At 36.8% G+C, this 22,117-nt stretch overlaps 1 protein-coding gene across 11 annotated transcripts in view; it reads right to left on the minus strand.

The window, feature by feature from the left end:
- CASK (calcium/calmodulin dependent serine protein kinase) overlaps window positions 1-22,117 on the minus strand; it is a 381,055-nt gene that overhangs the window by 85,711 nt on the left and 273,227 nt on the right. For 8 of the 11 annotated variants that reach the window (XM_075999330.1, XM_012781844.2, XM_012781842.2 and 5 more), the window contains exons 10-12: window positions 19,020-19,119; window positions 15,108-15,125; window positions 3,882-4,003 (exon numbers count right to left, since the gene is read on the minus strand). In XM_075999330.1, coding sequence (XP_075855445.1) covers window positions 3,882-4,003; window positions 15,108-15,125; window positions 19,020-19,119 — 240 coding nt within the window. The remainder of the gene's footprint in view (window positions 1-3,881; window positions 4,004-15,107; window positions 15,126-19,019; window positions 19,120-22,117) is intronic. The other 3 variants (XM_012781843.2, XM_012781845.2, XM_012781849.2) reach the window with 1 other exon arrangement.

Genomic DNA, 22,117 nt, shown 5'->3' on the forward strand with positions numbered 1-22,117 from the left:
TTGGTTGTAGTTAGATGGTTTTATTTTTGAGTTCTCTATTCTGTTCCATTGGTCTATGTCTCTACTTTTATACTAGTTACCATGCTGTTTTGGTTACTATAGTCTTGTAGTATTATTAGAAATTTGGTAATGTAATGCCTCCAGATGTTGTTTGCTTAAGATTGTAAAAGCTTCTTCTTAAGAATTGGTCATAGCCATGTTCCTTTTTTATGCATAAGTATTCAACATTTTTTTTTTTTTTTTGAGACAGAGTCTCGCTTTGTTGCCCAGGCTAGAGTGAGTGCCGTGGCGTCAGCCTAGCTCACAGCAACCTCAAACTCCTGGGCTCGAGTGATCCTTCTGCCTCAGCCTCCCGGGTAGCTGGGACTACAGGCATGCGCCACCATGCCCGGCTAATTTTTTATATATATATCAGTTGGCCAATTAATTTCTTTCTATTTATAGTAGAGACGGGGTCTCGCTCTTGCTCAGGCTGGTTTTGAACTCCTGACCTTGAGCAATCCGCCCGCCTCGGCCTCCCAAGAGCTAGGATTACAGGCGTGAGCCACAGCGCCCGGCCTCAACATTTTTTTAAATGATTATATTTCTCTATATAGCTGTCACTTGGATTCTTTATTGACTATATTATTAGTTTGACTATATTAAATTTTGACTTTACTGACTATATTAATGTAGTTTTTAGCTGTGAAATGAGTTTAATAAGCCTTATTTATGGAATGCAGAGTATGAGGACACATTCTAGTGATGGTTTATGTGATTCACGATGATTAAGCTTTCATTAAGAAATGGCTCAGTTTGGAGATTCAGAACCACACACATTCAAACATTGCACAGGACTTGGCCTCATAGTCATTTCAGGAGAGTTCTGAGGGTTCATCTGTAGTACCTGCCTCCAAAACTCAAAGATCTTTTTAATGGGCATGGTTCATGTTCAGTCCAACAGTTCCTCTTCAAATTGAGCTGCACTGACAGGGCTGATGCTGATAATGCAGGCACTTCTTTAGGTTTATAATGTAAAAGAATGCAAAGGAAATTTAAGTATGTTTTTCCTCACTAAAATCTATGAATGTCTTCTGAAATTGTAACAATTTCTACCAAACAGTGCAGCAGTTTGGTAGAATGTTTCAAATGAATGTTTAAAATTCCAAATGAATGTTTCCAGTGAGGTCTGAGAACTTTGGCATCGGGGAGTAAGTGGCAGCTTGGCTCGGTCTGAAAGTCTAGTTTGTGCCTGAATAGCTTCTCCTCTGTGTACAAACGAGCAATGTTCTTGCATCTCCCCTGTAGCCTCAAGGCTAATGTGCTCAGGTACCTTGTTACATTGGTAAGAAAAATACAACTTTGAAAACCAATTTGGATTTCTCTGGGCCTTTAAATTTATACTAGTTACCATGCTGTTTTGGTCTGTTTTGGTCCTTGATCTGAAGAAAGTCAGTAAATCTACTCGACAATGACCTAACCACTGACAATATTGCAATCAACAAAATCTCCACACGCTGCTATAGCTTCTTCCAAATACCTCACTAGTTCTAGTAAAGGGTATGACTTCTGTGGGAAATCCACAATTACACATGAAGCAATGACAGTGAACAATAGACAAATAGCCAACCATTAGAGGTCAAGTTCTAATTCAAATAACACATAACCATAATAGTAAACACGACAAGGATGATGAAGAAGGCCGAGCGTGGTGGCTCACGCCTGTAATCCTAGCACCACGCCTGTAATCCTAGCACTCTGGGAGGCCGAGGCGGGTGGATTGCTCAAGGTCAGGAGTTCGAAACCAGCCTGAGCAAGAGTGAGACCCCGTCTCTACTATAAATAAAAAAGAAATTAATTGGCCAACTAATATATATAGAAAAAATTAGCTGGGTATGGTGGCGCATGCCTGTAGTCCCAGCTACTTGGGAGGCTGAGGCAGAAGAGCTTGAGTCCAGGAGTTTGAGGTTGCTGTGAGCTAGGCTGACGCCATGGCACTCACTCTAGCCTGGACAACAAAGTGAGACTCTGTCTCAAAAAAAAAAAAAGGATGATGAAGAAGATCATGATAATGATCTATATGCTATAGATCTGAATGCTATAAGCTATTCACAAAATAGAACAATTTCAAGAGCTTTTTGATGCCCAAGGAAAGTAACAACTATTTGAAATAAACATAATCTGAAATGTCCTCAAATTACTTAAGATAAATTACACTAAAGAGAAGACCCAGTTCTTTGTCTTCCTGAGCCCATTTCTAAACTATATTTCCTAGCTCTCTTGCATCTAGGTAGGCATGTGACTAGTACTTGCTAAGGAATGTGGGCAAAATTGATATAGCCCATTTCTAACCTTGACTCTGTCAAGATTCTCCATGTTCTCTCTTCTTTCATCTGCTGGCTGGGTGCAAAAGATGTAGTCAAAGATTCCAAGAATCTGGGAGATAGCAGAGCCACACAGTGGAAGAAGCCTGGGTCCCTGAATGACTGTGTGGCTGAGATTTCCCTTCCCTACCTATGTTGGACTGTGAGGTGAGCAAGAAATAAACTTTTATTCTGTTAAGCCACTCACATTTTAGGATCACCTGTTACAGAGTTAATTGGCCCTGATTAATATGTACACTATATAAAAAAGCCAAACTTACTACAAAAATCTAATGATTAATTTGATTCAACCAAATTTAGGGAAAGAGGCAACCGTTAGATACCTGCAACTGCATTTAGTATTAAGCTGCAACATAACGCAAGAAACACTCTTAGCTTAGCTTTTCCCAAGCTGGTCCTTATCAAAAACAGATCACGACAGGATTGTGAATAAAAGTTCTGTGCCCAGATTAGTTTGAGAAATGCTATTAAACAAAGTTAAACAGGTTTCTTTGTTTCAGGTCATCTCAGAGCTGTCAATATACTGATGCTCATTGTGAATCTATATAAAGAAACTAAAGAATGTAGCATTTCCAAATTCATTTAGTTAATAAATAATTTAGCCAATAAATTTAAGATTCACTTCTCCGTCCCACCATGGCAACAGCCATTGCTACCTCCCAGAACAATGTTTTGTAGAATATATTCTGGGAAATTTTGTTTTAGTTTCATTTACATCATATGGTGAATTACTCAGCACCAAACAGTTCTAGGTATCCCAAAGCAAATACCGTACTCTTATTAAGGGAAGGTTTTTCTTGTAAAAAAGATTAACATATACTAAAATACCATCAGAACCACCCAAGAGTTTTCACTGCTGAAGTTAATCAAGTTCTCTAAGAAAAAATGTATTTTACTTAAAATGTGAATAAAATGAAGACAGATGTGAACAGTCAGCTTCTGTTTTTTTCTTTGTAATCCAATCTGCTGTCTGTGAAGCCTATCTTATTTAATGTTGGAATATACTTTTATGTCTTAAGGCAAAGACACTGAGTCTATGAAACCAAGCAATGTTAAATGTGTGTGGGAATACAGCCCATTGCACAATATCTTTGTTTTTTTCTCTCCTATACTCATGCTTAAGGCATAATGTTTTAAAACAATGTTTAAGGCAATCAAAGTAATCCCAGCTAACCTCAATGGATTCTTCTAATAGAAATAAAGATACTCCAGTAAATTAGGGTTGTGGTCTACTTTTTTTTTTTTTTTTTTTTTAAACTCACATACTGCTTGCATGCATTACATACATAAACTTATAAATTTTTTTCCACCGTGGCTTGCTAGGCTATATCACATTTGTATTATATGTATACACTTTATTTTAACCATGAATCTATGATGGATGATTTTCCACATTTTTCAAAGATTTCAGGCAACTGAAAAAGGATTGTTATGATGGATATCTGCAAATTCAAGTAAAGTAAAAAGTTATGCTAAATATTTAATTTACAAAGAAACTAGAATAAAAGATAGACTTACATCTAGTAGCGTATGAAGATGCTGATCCTGGAAAACACTGTGTAGAAAATCTAGGTCCTTTTCACTGCAGTCTGTAAGTGCGTGAATCTCTTCCAGGCTGTCCAGCACTTGGGAGACTGCTCCTAAGGGGGACAAACAGAAAAGAAACAGCCAGTACAGAAAGTCAATGTCAAACTAACCTTTGTAACCTAAATCTTACACTTAAGAACAATGAACATCAAAACATTAAAGGCTAATGTCTTTACTGAAGGACAGACTTAAATGAGTTTCATACCATTTAAGGACAGAGTATTTTCAGTGAGTTTATGTTCTTAACAATGTATTTGTGTGCTCTTTGTTTTTCAAGGTAAACTGAAGCTTATCTTATTTGAATTAGGGAATTCATCAACTATAAGTGAACTATTAGAAGATCTTGGTGCAGCAAGTCAGGAAGAGAGTATGGGTTTCATGATCCCAGGATGTTTTGAAATATAGAAACAAGGGTGGCCTTTTACCCAGGTGTATTCCATCAAGAACTGGAGGTAAAGCCAGCTGTAGATATGAAGGACAAACCTTTAACTGGGAGCTCCTGCTGTTTAAAATAGGCTTCTTAGGATTTTTAAGGCTCAAACTTCAGTTAACAAAAATCCCAGTCCATTCCTTTTTTTCTTTCTTTTTTTTCCTTTTTCTTTTCTTTACATACAAAGTCAAGAGAACCAAAGTCATTCTCATTCTGTTAGGTCCTTCTTATTCAAAAGACAAAGACAAAGGGTAGGTATACTGCCTGATACTTCCAAATACCATATTAAATTTCAACACAAATCATTTTTGTAGGGCAAAGTAAATGGAAGTGCCATCACTTTCTTTAAATTTCCTATTATAACCTGGAACCCAGGCAAGTGTCAGCAGGGAAAGATATGTATTGAGGAGTAACAAAGTCATTTATACAGACTTAAAGAAATGATCAGCTTATTTTACTCTGTAAACAATATGCACATATACATTCCACAGAAAAAGAACCCTGAGAGGCCAGGCTTCAGAACATTAGTATATACCAGAGAAACTTAAGAACAAATGCCTCATTGCACATTTAAGTCTTCGGATCAGTGGTTCTCAACTAGGGGTGATTTTACTCCCTGGGGTACATTTCTTAATGTCTGGAGATATTTTTGTTGTCACAACTGTAGGGGGAGGGCTGCTATTGGCATCTAGTGGGTAGAGGCCAGAGATGTTGCTAAATATTCTACAGGACAGCCCCCACCACAAAGAATTTTCTGGCATAAAAATATCAGTAGTGCTGAGGTTGAGAAACCTTATTTTCGATAAAGATAAAAATCTTTCTGTTCTGGAACTCTATGCTGTTTCTAATTCTTCTTGTCATAGACCTCATCCATTCTCATGCACTTGTTGGCAAGAATGTAAATCAGTACCACTTTTCCAGAAAGCAATCTGATAACATATCAAAGAGCCTTAAAAATGCTCCTGCATTTCAATTTAGTAATTCCATTTACAAAAGCCTACCTTAAAGAAAAAATAGAAGATTTATGTATAAGGATATTTAGCATAAAAAATGTAAAGTAAATCTAAGAGGATGATTACATACATCCTAGGACATCCATACAATGGAATATGTAGCCAAATGAAAATTGTTTTTTAAGAATGTTAAAGACATAGGGAAATCTTCATGATATAGAATTCAAGAAAGCAGAATGGAAAACTGTATAAACTGTGTATTCCCAATTATGATAAAAAAACAAACAAAACATATACACAAACTCGGGAAAAAAGACAGAATGAAATACACCAAAAGCATTATAGTAGTTATCTTTATTGTCCTATTTATATTTCATTCTGTTCTTGTCCTCATGTTCCAAGTTTTTTTTTTATAATAGCAAAAAAAGTTGCTATATAAGCTACTGATTTTTGCAGCACTATTTAGTTACATTAAGTTTTGGGTCTTAAGCCACATATTGTGTTACTGTTCATGTGGAATTACTGTGGCTATTTTTGATTTGACTTTTAATTTTGAGATAATTATAGATTCACATGCAGTTGTAAAAAACAAAAAACAAAGATCTCATGTACTCTTTACCCACTTTCCTCCAATAATATAATAACATCTTGCAAAACTGTAGTACAATATCACAATCTGGAAATTGACATTGATACAGTAAAGCTATAGAACATTCCATTACAACAAGGATCCCTCATGTTGCCTTTTTATAGCCACATTCATTTCCCTCCTACCCTACCCTACCCTCCTAATCCCTGGCAACTACTAATCTGTTCTTCATTCTATAATTTTGTCATTTTATGGATGCTATGGAAATAATATAGTTTGTAATCTTTTGGGACTGGCTTTTTTACCTAGCCTAATTCTCTGGTGATTCATCCAGGTTGCTGCATGTATTAATAGTTTGTTCCTTTTTATTACTGGGTAGTATTCCATGGTATGGATGTGCCACAGTTTGACCATCTGTTGAAGGAACTATGGGTAATTATTAATTTTGAATAATTATGCCTGTCAGGCTATTGGCATTCTTTCACTGAAAACATTAAGTGGAGATTAAGTGGGATAAAACAGACACAAGGCAGAAATCAGTCCTCATCTTCCATGCTATTCTTGAAGAGGTATTACCAAATCCACTTCCTTCTACCTGCTCATCTCAGGATTTTTTAATGTGTTCAGAGCAGCCAAAAAAAAATCTAGAAATTAGTTCAAAGCTAACTCTCTCTTCATCCCCTTTTGAAAGCCTTGGAAAGCAAGAGGTGATGTGAAGAAATTAGTCTCAAATGTCCCACTGAACCCCTGATCGCAGCACACCATCAAAAGCAAAATTAAGTGATGGCAAGTTTATTGAATTACTAAAGCCAGTTCTAAACTTTTGGACTTATGAAACTGCAATAATAAAAATACCGATGAATTGCTTTTTAACATATTTTAAAAAGTCAACAGATATCACAGAAACCTAATTATTATTTTCACTCAATTGTGTTAGTGAAATTTTATTGAGTTTTATTATCCTTATCTAGCACTACTTATGCTGATATATAATCTATGTAGCAGTTTATTAATAATACAAGATTAAAATAAAAAAAACCTTATATCAAGTGAATACTAAGGTGGCCAGTATAATGATTGGGAAGCAATTTGGCCAGACAAGACCAGGGATACATCATTTGTTGGTCTGTGAACTCCTCAAGTGCTCCATGCCATTCCTGTACCACTAGCACACTCCATAGGTTACTTACCTTTTTTTCTGAGCTGTAAGGGCCTCACGGCAGGTGTATATTTTCATTTTATAACATCCACAAAGTATACAGTGAATTAATTACTTAAGGAAACAATAATACCAGCAGCTCCCAATTCTTGAGTGTTTAGTGTAGTTATATTATCCCACCTTTCTAGATAGGAAACTGAGGTTCAGAGAGGTCAAGGAAGGTAATGGCTAGTAAATGGTGGAAACAGGACTCAATTCTGGTTTTGTCTGGCTACAAAATCTATGCTTTGCCTAGCTTAGTACACTAATTGGCTGTGCTAGGAAACTTCAACAAGAAGCTGTGTGGTTTATGCATGAATAGGGAGGTTGGAAAAGAACTTGAGCAATGCACTATTAGGTGAGACAATAATAAAATCTTTATTAAAATGTTTCTGCTTTTTGCCAGGTACTAGGGAAAACAGAGTACAAAGAAACAGGTACAGAGAAAACAGAGATATGATCCCTGGCACCAAGGAAGGGGATCTCAGGCTAGGTGTGAAGTAGGTATACTATACCCTGAAGTAAACAAGATAGAAGTAAAAGCAAAGTGGCACACTGACTGCCTAGGGAGGGAGGAGTTGGGGCAGCCTCAAAGAGGAGGTGGATGAGCAGGAATTCACTGCCTCCACACAGGGTCAACTCTATCGATAGGCCTAGTGGATGCTTTGCTGGGAAGCACAAAGGAATCTGTTAGTGGGCATTTCCAGTAAGCAAGACCCACAATCTCAACAGATCTATTAAACCTTGGATCTGTCACCTCTTCTGAACTAATTTATAGTCTTGTACCCAAATGTGATTAACTTGGTGGGTTCTCAATCATTTAAAAGAAGCATTTCCCTAGTTATACTCAAGTTGCCTATTTCAAGCTCTGAAAAGTGCCCCTAATTTTAAAGTTTCTATAATTAGGTAGGAAAATTAGAGTTCTCATTCCATTTCTCCTTCATCTTTTCACATTGAATAAACACATATTTTTGGCCTAACCTCAAAATATTTCTTTACCCTTGATCATTTTAACTCCTCTTTTAACACCTGTTTTAGTTTCATTACTTCTTTCTTTGGGTATGACCAGGAGAACCACAAAATATTCTTGGTCTGATAGGTGTGTATAATTGATATCTACAGTTCAGTATCAAGCCCATCTAAAAGTCCCATAGGTTTTCAATTCATTATAAGATATAAGTGGAAATAAATACATTTCTGGGGGTTTTCAATTGCTATTTCTTTCAGATTTTAAATAATGAGGTAGTAGTGATAATTAATACAATTCAATACACATACACTAATTAAGCTGTTACTAGTATTCATTTTGTAGATCAATACTGTCATATATAAAAGAACTATTTACTTTTCTGAAAAACTTTTTAAAAATGATGTTTTTCCTATAAAACCTCTGAATGAACTTGTAACTACCTTGAAAAAAACAATCACTAAACAGTACATGAATTCACCTCAGAGGGCAGTATATTTAATGGCAGGATTATAGGCATCCTATTCACCTTTCTATTCTGGGCTGCACTTTGCAGAGTGTTTTGTACAAAAGGCACTTCCTAAAAAGATACTTGATGAAAATGATTTTTTTCTGAGCAAATTTTAAAGAATTGAAAATAAAGTCTTAGAAAGAAAGACTTAAGCACAAAACCAATTCATATTATAACACTGTTTCTTTAAAGTCATAATGAAAATATTTTAATACTGATACTTGTATAACCGTTTATAATTTCCAGAGTGCTTTTACACTTACTACCTTATGTGATTCCACAATAACCCTGTCCTGAAGGCAAGTGGTTTTTTTTTGTTCTTTTCCTTTTTTAATTTCAGCATATTATGGAGATACAAACGTTAAGGTTACATACATTGCCCTTGTCTCTCCTGTCCCCTTGAGTCAGAGCTTCAAGGGTGTCCATCCCCCAGACTGTGCGCATTGCACTATGTATGTATGTACCCATCCCCTCCTCCGCCCCCCCCCGCCCCACACCTGACAAAGTGTTTTATATTTGAAAACTCAGAGGTTCAATAGGGCCAAATGACTTGTCTAAGGGCCACAGGCAGTGAACAGAAGAGCTAATCCCAGAACTATGGTCTCTGACTCCTAGTCCAGTGCTCTTTTTATTATAGACTGTCCACACCCACCACCATGTTTTACCTTCAGCAATACACCAGAATAATGTGCATTTGGTAATGAGCTGATATCTATTCTCTTTAATGTCAATTTTACTTACCATATAAGGCTTTTTCTAGCCCTTGGTCTAAACGTTCACACTGATGAATTTATTAGATGTAATCATATTCTGCCTTCAGAATAGTTATTTTATTTGCAAAATTCATTGGTAATCAAGTTTGTATCTAAAATCAAGTTTATAATCATACATTTTAACTTTGAACACTTCTACTTTTTCAAAGAGTCTCACTGGTACAAACAAGTTTTTCAAAAGTTTTCTGCTACTATTATGGAATAATAGTCAAAAAAGCATAAATATGTCAACTGTTTTAAAAATATTTTCTAAGCCTATTTCTTTAAAGAGGAATATGCTTTTAAGGTCAATAAAAGCTTTGAGTCTAGAACAATTTCCTTACAAGAGTGGAAAAGTCTCATAAAAAAGCTGACTGAATAAAAATAACCTACAAGGAGGACAGAAAAATAAACAGCAGAATGTTTAAGCTAAAAAGTTCTCAATGTCAAAGTAGGCTAAGGCTGTCTTAAAATTTTTTCCTCCTACATTTTACTATGAAAAATTTCAAACATATAGAAAGTTTGAAAGAATTGTATCCACTACCTGGATCCTACAGTTGTGAACAGTTTGCTATATTTGCCTTATCACATGTCTATCCATTTATCTCTCTATCTCCAATTCTACTTATTTTTCATTGATTTCAAAATAAATGGCAGAGTGGCCAACTTCAATACACTTTGCCCTTAAACACTTCAGCAAAGACTAAAATACTTCTTTCTCTCTTTCAGGTAAAATTTACAATTAATGGGTTTTGATACACCCATGTTTTGCCTGTAGTTATTTCAATAAAGATTTGTATATTTCTTAAATTATATGTACAGTTACGAAACCCAGTTTCACTGAGCAAATCCAGCATGTGAATTTAGTCTAGCTTCTCCTGAAGAGTAATCAATAACCTCTCTTTCCTGTATGAATGATCCACTAGCACACTGTATCACTATGCATACATTCTTTTTTTTTTTTTTTTTTTTTGAGACAGAGTCTCACTTTGTTGCCCAGGCTAGAGTGAGTGCTGTGGCATCAGCCTAGCTCACAGAAACCTCAATCTCCTGGGCTCAAGCGATCCTATTGCCTCAGCCTCCTGAGTAGCTGGGACTACTACAGGCATGTGCCACCATGCCCGGCTAATTTTTTGTATATATATTTTTAGTTGGTCAATTAATTTCTTTCTATTTTTAGTAGAGACAGGGTCTCGCTCAGGCTGGTTTCGAACTCCTGACCTGGAGCAATCCGCCCGCCTCAGCCTCCCAGAGTGCTAGGATTACAGGCGTGAGCCACCACACTGGGCCACTATGCATACATTCTTATCCACTCAAAGCCCATCATTGCAAGCACAATACCATTTTTTTTAAAAAAAAAGTGCTTACTAAGGTATACTTTATTAAGTTAAAATTCACCAATTTAAGTGTTTATTGTCATTACTCTTGAAAAGTTCTTTCTTGTTTCTCTGCAGTCAATCTCTTCCCCCCATCCTCATCCCCTGGTCAACAGCTTTTATTCCCATTGTACAAAGCAAGTTCTGGTTATCAATCAAATTATAAGCAATAGGCCGGGCGCGGTGGCTCACGCCTGTAATCCTAGCACTCTGGGAGGCCGAGGCGGGCGGATTGCTCGAGGTCAGGAGTTCGAAACCAGCCTGAGCAAGAGTGAGACCCCGTCTCTACTATAAATAGAAAGAAATTAATTGGGCAACTAATATATATATAGAAAAAATTAGCCGAGCATGGTGGCGCATGCCTGTAGTCCCAGCTACTCGGGAGGCTGAGGCAGGAGGATTGCTTGAGCCCAGGAGTGTGAGGTTGCTGTGAGCTAGGCTGACGCCACGGCACTCACTCTAGCCTGGGCAACAAAGTGAGACCCTGTCTCAAAAAAAAAAAAAAATTATAAGCAATAGTGAATCCTGTAATGGAAACTATATATTTTTTTTTAATTTTTTTTATTTTGGCATATTATGGGGGTACAGATTTTAAGGTTTCAATAAATGCCCATTTCCCCCCCTCCCCCCAGAAACTATATTTTGAACTTAAGCATTGAATATATAAAATTCAAGTTATGAAAACTTATGTATGGTGATAAATGCTTTAGATTCTTTATACATACATTATAGTTTAGATACCTCAAAATTTATTAAACTCTGCATATGTATTCTGTCAGAATACAGATGTTATAATTCTAATGCCATTATGATTATTAAAATAGTATATGCTTCCAAATAGCAACATCTTTGAGCACACATTTTTCAGAGTACTTCAATAACATCTTGTGGCTGTCAAGTGCCCATTGTGTAAAGTCTTACAACTAAGTAAAAGCACTATTGGTATATTCAAGGTGCTCATTCCCAAATGACATGACAGGTCTGCTGACAGAGAGAGGGACACACACGGGGGTGGGTGTGGGGGCGCATGGAGAGGTGCTAAGATGGGAAGAATCTTATGTTTTCATAGTCATTAACTTGTACATGGTGGGCAGCCTCTAAGATGGCCTCCAATGACCTGGCCTCCTGGTATTCCTACCCTGTGTAATCAATCTCCTCTCCTGGAGTGTGGGCTAGACTTATTGACTCACTTTTTTATTTTTAAGATACAATCTTGCTCTGTCACCCCGGGTAGAGTGCAGTGGCATCATCATAGGTCATTGCAACCTCAAACTCCTGGGCTCAAGCGACCTTCCTGCCTCAGCCTTCCAAGTAGCTGGGACCACAGGGACGTACCATCACTTCTGGCTAATTTTTTCTATTTTTAGTATAGACAGGGGTCTCTCTCTTGCTCAGGTGGGTCTCGAACTTCTGAGCTCAAGCAATCCTCCAGCCTTGTCCTCCCAGAGGGCCAAGATTATAGGTGTGAGCCACCCTGCCAGGCCTACTCACTACTAATGAACAAAAAGGGCAGATGTGATAGAATCACTTCCGAGATTAAATTATAAGGACTGTCTCTGTCTTGGGTGCACTCTCACTTTTGTCCTCTCTTTGATCATTTGTGCTGGGGAAACAAGCTGCCAGGCTGTGAACAGCCCTGTGAAGAGGACCACAGTCAATGAGGACTCAAAGCCTATCAACAAGCATTGTCAGGGGGTTCCACCAAAACCCGCCTGTTTTGCTTATCCTGCTCCTAAATTGAGCAGCTACTAGTACTCACAGCTGATGAGGTGATTTTGGGTCATAGTTCTGATTGGTTGACTACCATGTAAATGAAGTAACTTTGGGACATACTTCTGATTGGCTGACTACTATGTAAATGAAGTAACTTTTGGGACATAATTCTGATTGGCTGACTACTATGTAAATGAGGTGACTTTTGTGAAAACTTGCCGTTGGCTAACTGTAACCTCCAAAAAGGTATAAAACTTAAAGAAAACGAAAAAGGGGCGCTCAGAGTTTGGTGGCAGATATGCCTCTCTGAGCCCGCCGGCGAAATAAAGCTGACTTTCCAACTCTCCGTGTGCCGCTCGGGTTTTCGGCCAAGAGCTGTTCACATCTGCCGGAACAGCATGTGAGTGAGCTTGGAAAAGGATTCCCTCTGCAGTGGTGCCTTCAGGTGAGATGGCAGCTCTGGACTGCAATCTCATGGAAAATCTTGAGCCAGAGGCACTCAGCTAAGCTAGGCCTAGATTCTTGACCCACAAAAACTTTGAGATGATAAATGCTGCTTTGAGATAATTTACTACACAACAATAGGTAACTAATATACTATTGTAAGATTGGTGGTAGGCCCCCCTCCCTTCTCTATATCAAAAAAGAAAAGGCTCACTCGCCAAGGACAAAACTGCCAGGCCCCGCTGAGAGGAACCACACCCAGATGTCCACCTGGATAAGAACTTATGCTCCTGGATTCCACAAATACCTCCAGCCTCTCCTATTTCTCAATGACCACCCAAGGTCCAATGGAAAATCCCCAATTCTTCCTGCCAAAAGTCGCTAGCCAGGCCCAAAGGGTATAAAAGGCCTCAGCCCCTTCAAACGGAGGTGACTTCTGGGCCCCCCCTCTCTTGGGGCCCCAGAACCTCGTCTGGGAGCATTAAATAAAGCCATGTGGTTTGGCCCCCACTCTTTCTGTCTTTTCTTTTCACCGCAGCCGAAAAACCTTACAACTATGAGATTTTTACATTCAATCAGCTATAATTTGAGCTACAAATAACTAATGTAAGAAAACATGACAATGAATTTAATCATTAACATTAGGTTTGTTGTAGGTGGGAACTCGAAAAGTACATACAGGATGGAATGTGGCTAATGGAAAACTGAGGTTTGTGATGATAAGGGAAACCCCCATCTATTATTTGGTGCTTCAGGCACCTGAGACCCCCACCCCTCACAGAAGACCCACATCAGCATAATACTAACCTATTACCTGACCCATCAACTAGTCTATTACCTGACATCAGCATAACACTAAATCTGTCGCCTGGCGCATCAACTAACCTACACCTGATACCACCTGATACCCCAATCCTGGAGAGATGGGGCTCAGAATTTGGTGGTGAGGCCCCTGGGGGGGGGGCCCTCCATGTGCTGCTTGGTTTGTCCTTGGGACCACCCACTGTAATACTTTCTGTAACAGTGAAATAATAGCCACAGGAGTCTGGAGAATCCCCAGAGGTTGTAAAATCTAACAGAAGGCTGCAGCATTCCTATCCCCCCAATAAGGACAGAACTACCCTCCCCCCTATCACTACAGGATGAGACTGACCCATGGGTCCCAGAAATCATTTTTTTTTTTAATTTTTAATTGCTGTGGCTATTCTGGCCCAGGGACTCACTTCCCCCTACGAAACCCTCTATAAAACCCAAGGCTTTCCCCTCCCTCACTGTGGATGCTTTTTTGCCTCTACCCATCTGTACCCAGATGCTCAAAATAAACAGCATTTTACTACACATGAGGCTTCATGTGTCCTTCTCTCTCAGCTCCGGACCTAACAATTAATACCAAGATTTTCTCATTTATCTTTGAGGTAGAAGTTTATTGTATTTTCTTAATAAAATTTTTATTGAGATAATTGTAGGTTCATATGCATTTATAAGAACTAATACAGAGAGACCTCTTGTACACTTTGCTTAGTTCCCCCATTGGTAACATTTCACAAAACTATAGTATGTTATAACCAGAACACTGACATTGATACAATCCACCTATCTTATTCAGATTGTCTGTTTTACTTGTACTCATTTGTGTGTGTGTGTGTGTACATTTCTTACATTTTAATTTTCTCACATATTCAAGAGATATTCCTTTGTAATTAAAATCTAGCCATTATATTATTCCTTATAAATGTTCTATCTGATAATAAAAGTTAAGATACAATTTCACAGTTTATTTCACAGCTCCAAATTAATAAACTGAAAATGGACTCAGCAACAGAAAGTAATAAAGACCACTTATAGCTTATGTCATTGTCAAATGAAAATTCACTTACCCTGAAAGTTTACTTGGAAGCAAACTATGAAATAAAATGTTACCCTTTCCCCATAATTAATGTATTTGTGTTTGAAACTCAGATGTGAAATAATATTAAACGTGGCTAAAATTTTAACACTGCCTTTTTTTCCTCATATGAAAGAAGTGAGATGTTAATGTTGTGTAACAATGCCTCAAGAAATCAACATATCCAAATTTTTATTTATGATCAGGCAGTGGTAAAATTCATACTTAAACATCTAAACACAAACAGCCAAGGAAAAAGTCAAGCTGATTATGAACCATGCAAAGCCAAACACTTTTGCATAAAAGATAAACCTTAGAGGAAAACAAAGGGATACCTACTTTCTGCTGCTAGAAGTCCTAGGAGGAAGGCAGCATATGGACAAACAACAAACAGTATGATTTTAGAGCAAGCAGGTTATCAAGCCACAGTTGGGCCCACTAGATGAGCCACAAGAAGCATGGTCCCCCAGCTGACCCCAAAATGAGCCCTCATGTTCCATGAGCATAATCACTGGGATTGTTTAGGATTTCAGACATCAAACACTAGGTTCTGATTCTGACTTCTTTGATTTGAAATATGAGAGCAGAATATTTCCACTTTGAATTATCAAGTAACAGAGCAATAATATACTGTTTATAAGATTAAACTCAATGAATTCTAGTAAATGCATAATGAATTAATTTCAATAATCAAAATAGAAAAATATCTTTTATAGAAAAATTGTTTTACACTGTAAACAACATACCTAAACATGCTTGATTTTCCATTTGATGACAAATTGGGACACTGATTAATTTTTAAATTGTGATTTTACCAAAATAAGACTTAATTTAAGGAAACAATATGCTATACTTTTTGAGCAGGCAGCTTTACCACTTTTCTCAGACTTTGAGATTTTCATAGACCAGTACAATTTTAAGAAATTTTAGAGACCCAATTAGGATGAACAATTTTTAATTTTGTCAAACAAGGTCATTAAAATAATCTAGCTACCTATGCTTTATTATCATTTCATAAAAAGAATAGAAAAGGCATTATCTAAAGATAGAAAACAAAGACAGCCCTTGTCAAGAAAGAGCAGTTGGTGACTTAACACTGTGTGTGCTCATGTACTTTCTCCTTCTCCCTCCTCCTACATTGTCCCCCACCAAAATCCCTCCCTACAAGAACATGCTCTATGATCATTTTTCTCTTTTCTCCATAGGCTTGAACAAACTTTCAGGTAATGAGGAAAAGTGCTTTGTGTTTTGTACTATAAAACAAACTCATGCAAATTTAAACAGAAAGATACTGGAAAGGATAACTTCAGGAACTTAAATGATGTAGCTTTTAAGCATTAGTATAGAGAAGAATTTAGACTTGAAAATTAATAAAAATATTTTAAAAATAAAATTAAATAAGAAATAATGAAATAAGTAATGAAAAATGAAAATATAGATACTTTAATTCATGAAAATGTAAAGCTCTCTATGAGTCCAGATAAAATATATGATCAGCTTTCTATAACTAACCATGAAACCATTACTGTTGGTTGCAGAAAAGGATATTTTTTGGCAGATAGCTACTTGATAAATAACACTGATCATAATAGTAGAATGCCTCCCTTTATATGGCTTAGTATTAAAAATTAATTTTAGGAATGTATAAATAAGTTCTGATAGTTACATGAAATTTAGGAAAATATTAGAATTTTCTTCAAAAATTTCCTCTTCATTTAGGGTAGATAATTAGTATTAGCCATGTATACATCATTTTAATTCTTAAATTCTTTTATTTGTAGCACCTGGACAGTGCCATTCAAAAGTTCTTATGACAGATATTTAACATGTCAAATCATGATACAGATTGATTACAAGATCATTAAGATCCAGTAATTAACAAAAAAGAAAGAAAACAGAAAACAAAAAAAAGAACAAAAAAGAGAAATAGGGTGTGACTGCAGGAAAGGGAAGGCAAGAAGTAATGCTAAATAGTGAATAATTAATTTGAGGGTTTGTAAGCTACCAGCAGATGGTGGCAGAAATTTCTTTTTTGCTTAAAAATCAAGTAGGATAATCAGAAACTATTTCAATGAAGTCATTAGAGATTACATGGAAAAACAGAAAAAAACAGACAATAAAAATGTGTCTAATAGAAATTAAGCCTGTCTAGAAATATAAATAATTCCTTTCCCTAAAGAAAAAATCCAATTCTTCCCAGAAAGGAGCAATTAAGACCTCATTAAATTCTTGCTAAGCAGAGGTAAATATTAAGGGACAATACTGAAGATTAGTTCTATAAAGTGATTTGCAAGTACCGTACTGTTCTCTAGGCTAAGTGGCAGTAGAGATCTTGACCTAAAATCTCAGAGATTTATCCTAAATATATTCTAAGTATGTGACTATATCATGCAGTAACAGCATGAATAAAAGCGATTACTGGATCCACTCCCCTTAAATAGGGTCAACTGTGATCTGAGTGTGAGGAGAGAAGATAGAGGTTTGAGCTAACAAAAGAAGTTATAAGTGGAGGAAACAAAATGAACTGGAAGGAAAAAAAGACAGACGTGAAATGATAAGGAGCACTAGGGACCACACCTATAAACACAACTATGTCCTTGTCTTTCGTGTGGTAAGGGCTCTGGATAGTTACCAAGTCAGCACAAGAGGAAAATGGCAAGGCTTCCTCCTCAAAGCATCTCTTCTCTAAGATTCCCATTTCTGAATGTTTTTGGAAATCACCTTCATTCAAAAGAGGAAGATTCACATCCCAATTGATAAAAATCAAAACAGGGGGCTGGGCTCACGCATGTAATCCTAGCACTCTGGGAGGCCAAGGCAGGCGGATTGCTCCAGGTCAGGAGTTCGAATCCAGCCTGAGCAAGAGCGAGACCCTATCTCTACTATAAATAGAAAGAAATTAATTGGCCAACTAACATATATAGAAAAAATTAGCCGTGTATGGTGTCACATGCCTGTAGTCCCAGCTACTTGGGAGGCTGAGGCAGGAGTATTGCTTGAGCCCAGGAGTTTGAGGTTGCTGTGAGCTAGGCTGACGCCATGGCACTCACTCTAGCCTGGGCAACAAAGTGAGACTCTGTCTCAAAAAAAAAAAAAAAAATCAAAACTGGAAACTATATACCTGCTGGAGTGGGAAACTTGATCCTGTCATTTTGTACAAGGTACAAGCACATACTAATTGGTAAGAAGTTCTGTGTGTGTGTGGGTGTATGTTTGTGTATGTACACATACATGTATAAACAGAGGAGGGAAGAAGCATGAATACCGACAGATGTTAATGATCTCAACAGGGAAGAAGCATTAGCACACTCATTCTTCCTGTATTGCTAATTGTGGAACAAACAACTCATGCTTTAGGAAGGGCCTTGATCCCACTGGTAATACATGAATATTGAAAGAAGCCAGTCCAAGAGTACAAAAATCAAATTAGCAGCACAAAGTCAACCACATGACATATACTAGTGACACTAATGAAAGAAAGAAAAAAAGCTGAGGCCAGAGGACATATGACTCAGGAGTTAAGTAAATAAAGAAACACACAAAATTTAAAAACTCTAACACACGTACACACATGCATTTACATATACATATAAATGGATCTTATGGATTTTTAGTAAATGATCCTTGAGAATACCTCACTGGTAAAATGGATATCTGAGCATTTTATAATGTGATTTTGTGAACGGTAGCAGGTTTTTTCAGGAGTACCTACATATAGCTCATCAAAACAGGTAACTGTTCTTCTATGTTCTTCCCCTTTGAATACATGTGTTAGAGAGAGAAGAACCTGATAATTGTTTCAAGAGATAACTTATAAGACAGTTTTATATTGAAAGATTCAATTCAAAGCAGTGCTGTCCTAAAGTCTGATCTAATACAGTTGATATGGGGAAAATCTTACATTAGAAGTTTCTGTTGAGGGAGAAGGTAATCAGAAAGATCCAGAAAGATTGACTACAATGTTGGATTGGATGAAGTGCAAGGTTGGTTCTAGAGTGTGGAAAGGGGAAGAAGTATTGCGGAGGTCAAACGAAAAAAGTGAAATGTTGGTTTTGGAGCTGTAGGGGAAAACAACTTTGGTATTAAAATGAAAAGGAACAAGAGACATGTAGACAGGATTTGGTTGCTGACAAACTTCCTTAGAATCCCTTGGCAGATTTGACTAAATGCACAGAAAAAGTATATTCACAATGGAAAAGAAAGGCTGTAGATACCACATGATTCATACAGGTGAATGAATTATCCAATTACCTGAGGAGGTAGGGTCTTCAGAGAAATCTGGCAACTCTTCAGGGGGATCCCCATAGAATGAGTTGAATTTGTGACTTGACACAGCCGCTAGTACTGCACCCTAAAGCAAAGAGGTGAAAAGTATTTTATTAAAATAAACAAATATACAAATATAAAAAGGTTAACTATTTATTTATCTTAAGGATTACTAAGAAAGTCAAATATATAGGAGATGATGGCTAGAAGAGAGGTAGCTCTTAAAATAATTTTAAATTCCTTTAAATAAATTACATATGCATATACCAGAATAACACTGTTGGGAACTGGTGAACTCAAACAAGTACCACAAAATGGAATATTCTGTAGTCATTATAAAATAATGCTGCAGAAGGATGTTTAATGAAATGAAAAGATGCTTGTGATGAATTACGTAAGAAAAGGCTCTAAAAATGTATAGTATGAGGCCGGGCGCGGTGGCTCACGCCTGTAATCCTAGCTCTTGGGAGGCCGAGGCGGGCGGATTGCTCAAGGTCAGGAGTTCAAAACCAGCCTGAGCAAGAGCGAGACCCCGTCTCTACTATAAATAGAAAGAAATTAATTGGCCAACTGATATATATATATAAAAAATTAGCCAGGCATGGTGGCTCATGCCTGTAGTCCCAGCTACTCGGGAGGCTGAGGCAGAAGGATCGCTCGAGCCCAGGAGTTTGAGGTTGCTGTGAGCTAGGCTGACGCCACGGCACTCACTCTAGCCTGGACAACAAAGCGAGACTCTGTCTCAAAAAAAAAAAAAATGTATAGTATGATCTCATTTTTGGAAAAAAGTTAATATACATAGACTGAGCATACATCAAAATGCTAGTAGCATTAATTATCTCAGGATGGTAGGATTATGAGTCATTTTTATTTTTTAATCTTTTTCTCCCCCTTTCCTTTTGTTTTTAACAATGACTATGTTTTACTATGATTATGAGTCATTTTTATTTTTTAATCTTTTCTCCCCCTTTCCTTTTGTTTTTAACAATGACTATGTTTTACTCTTGTATGGTAATTCTCCATCAGGCCACAGATCAGAATCAACCACATGTGACTCTTTTACGCCACATGCATGTCTCCCCTGATTCCTAGTTGAGAATCACTGTCATATTGAGTGCAGTCATCCCTTAGAACTGTTGAATGGGAAAAGGTTGAAAGTTATTGTTTTAGTAACAGGAAGAATGATAAAATTTCTGAGTTTGTTCCCTAGCTCTGCCACTTTCCAGGTACATGACACTGCTTGAGTAAATCATTGAGGATCTCTAAGTTTTCATATCTGTAAAGTGAAGATATTAAAAGTGATATAACCTATCTTACAGGATTGTCAAAAGTCATAAGGTAAATGGAAGTACTTTACAAACTGTAAAGCATTTTGTAAATGCAAATCATGACTAACCTTACTAATATAGAGCTAGAATATATGAGTAGGGCCTTTTGCTGGTCTATGTAGAATTGCTCATTTAGGTAGTTTAAGTATCAAATTACCTAAGTAGTCTTAGTCTAAATTTTAAATATTGAACTCTTGGATTTTTCTGAAAATAAAGATAAATCTTGAATGTGTTTAGGCATTTGTTAATAAACACACAAAAACATTAATAAAATACATTTCTACAAAGTTTACTTTTTTGGGGGTCATGTTAGAGTTTCTTTCTATAAATGTAAATTGAAAAACAGACTATAGAAAGGGAAGAGCAAGAAACAAAGAAGTGATCTTGAAACTACCATTCCAGGCAACTTTTGAGATTTCCCAAAGTCCAAGGTTAATGCGTAAGAGGTTCTTATACAGAATTATAGATACCACATTGAAAAAACAGTAGTGAATGTTGAGTTCTTCTTTCTATAGAAGAAGCTTATTTCACTTTACATATTAGACATGTTCCCTAAAAGTTGGGTGGGAATAGAATTTTTATATATCGAATCATGTTTCCCGTACATTGAAACTAGACTTTTAGAGATGCTTTATTTTTATTTACAAATGAAGTTCAACTGAGCTTCTTAAGATGTTAGTTTTATGTTTCAAGGCCTGTTCTAGCTACTACTATAGTCAAATATCTACAAATAAATACTTATACTACTAGGAAAACACTATTTAAAAGCACCCTAAGTGGTAAATTATTTTGAAACAATAGCAGCAAGTTCCTAATTTATGTGTCTTATGGCTAGTGATTTTGTTTATTTAGTTCTCCAAACTCAGTGAACTACATATGGCTTGAATATTCAATGTAAAGTTATTATGTAAACCAGCAAAACAGTTCTAAAATAGTTCACAGATTCATAGAATTTTATTAGAGTTTGAGAATAACCTTAGAGATGAATTATTCTAAGAGGCTCGTTTTACATATCAGGAAACTGAGGTCCAAAGAGGTTTAGCAACCTGTTAAGGTTGCTGCCTACTTAGAGACACAATCAAGAGTAGATAGAATTGAGGTCCATTGACCACTCTCCCCAGTACAAGGATTTCTACTATACCAGGGGTCAATAATTTTTTTCTGTAAAGGGTCAGACAGCAAACATTTTAGGCTCTGAAGTCCACATGGTCTCTTTTGCAACTACCCTATGCAGCATGAAAGCAGCCATAGACAATATGTAAATGAATGTACATTACTGTGTTCTAATAAAACTTTATATACAAAAATAGGCAGTGAGCTGGATTTGGCCCCCGGGTTGTAGTTTGCCAACCCCTGTACTACACTATTGCTATTGAAGAGCTGGTGGGTATAACAATATAAAATTAGATCTTACACAAGTGGTTCTTCTTTTTGATTTATTAGACTCTTGACAAGGAAGTTTTCTGCTTTAATTTAGAAGGTATACTTTAGTATGCTTTAAGAGTGAAACATCATAATTTTGAGTTAAGAAGTCTATGCATAATTTGTTAGGATAAATAACATTAAATTTGCAATGCTCTACAAAGCAAATTAACTTATATTCTAAATTCAGAGAAAGAAGAACTATAAGTAATTCTTTTTTTTTTTTTTTTTTTGAGACAGAGTCTTACTTTGTTGCCCAGGCTAGAGTGAGTGCCGTGGCGTCAGCCTAGCTCAAAGCAACCTCAATCTCCTGGGCTCAAGCAATCCTCCTGC

Source organism: Microcebus murinus, chromosome X (assembly GCF_040939455.1).
Source record: "Microcebus murinus isolate Inina chromosome X, M.murinus_Inina_mat1.0, whole genome shotgun sequence".
NCBI lineage: Eukaryota > Metazoa > Chordata > Mammalia > Primates > Cheirogaleidae > Microcebus > Microcebus murinus.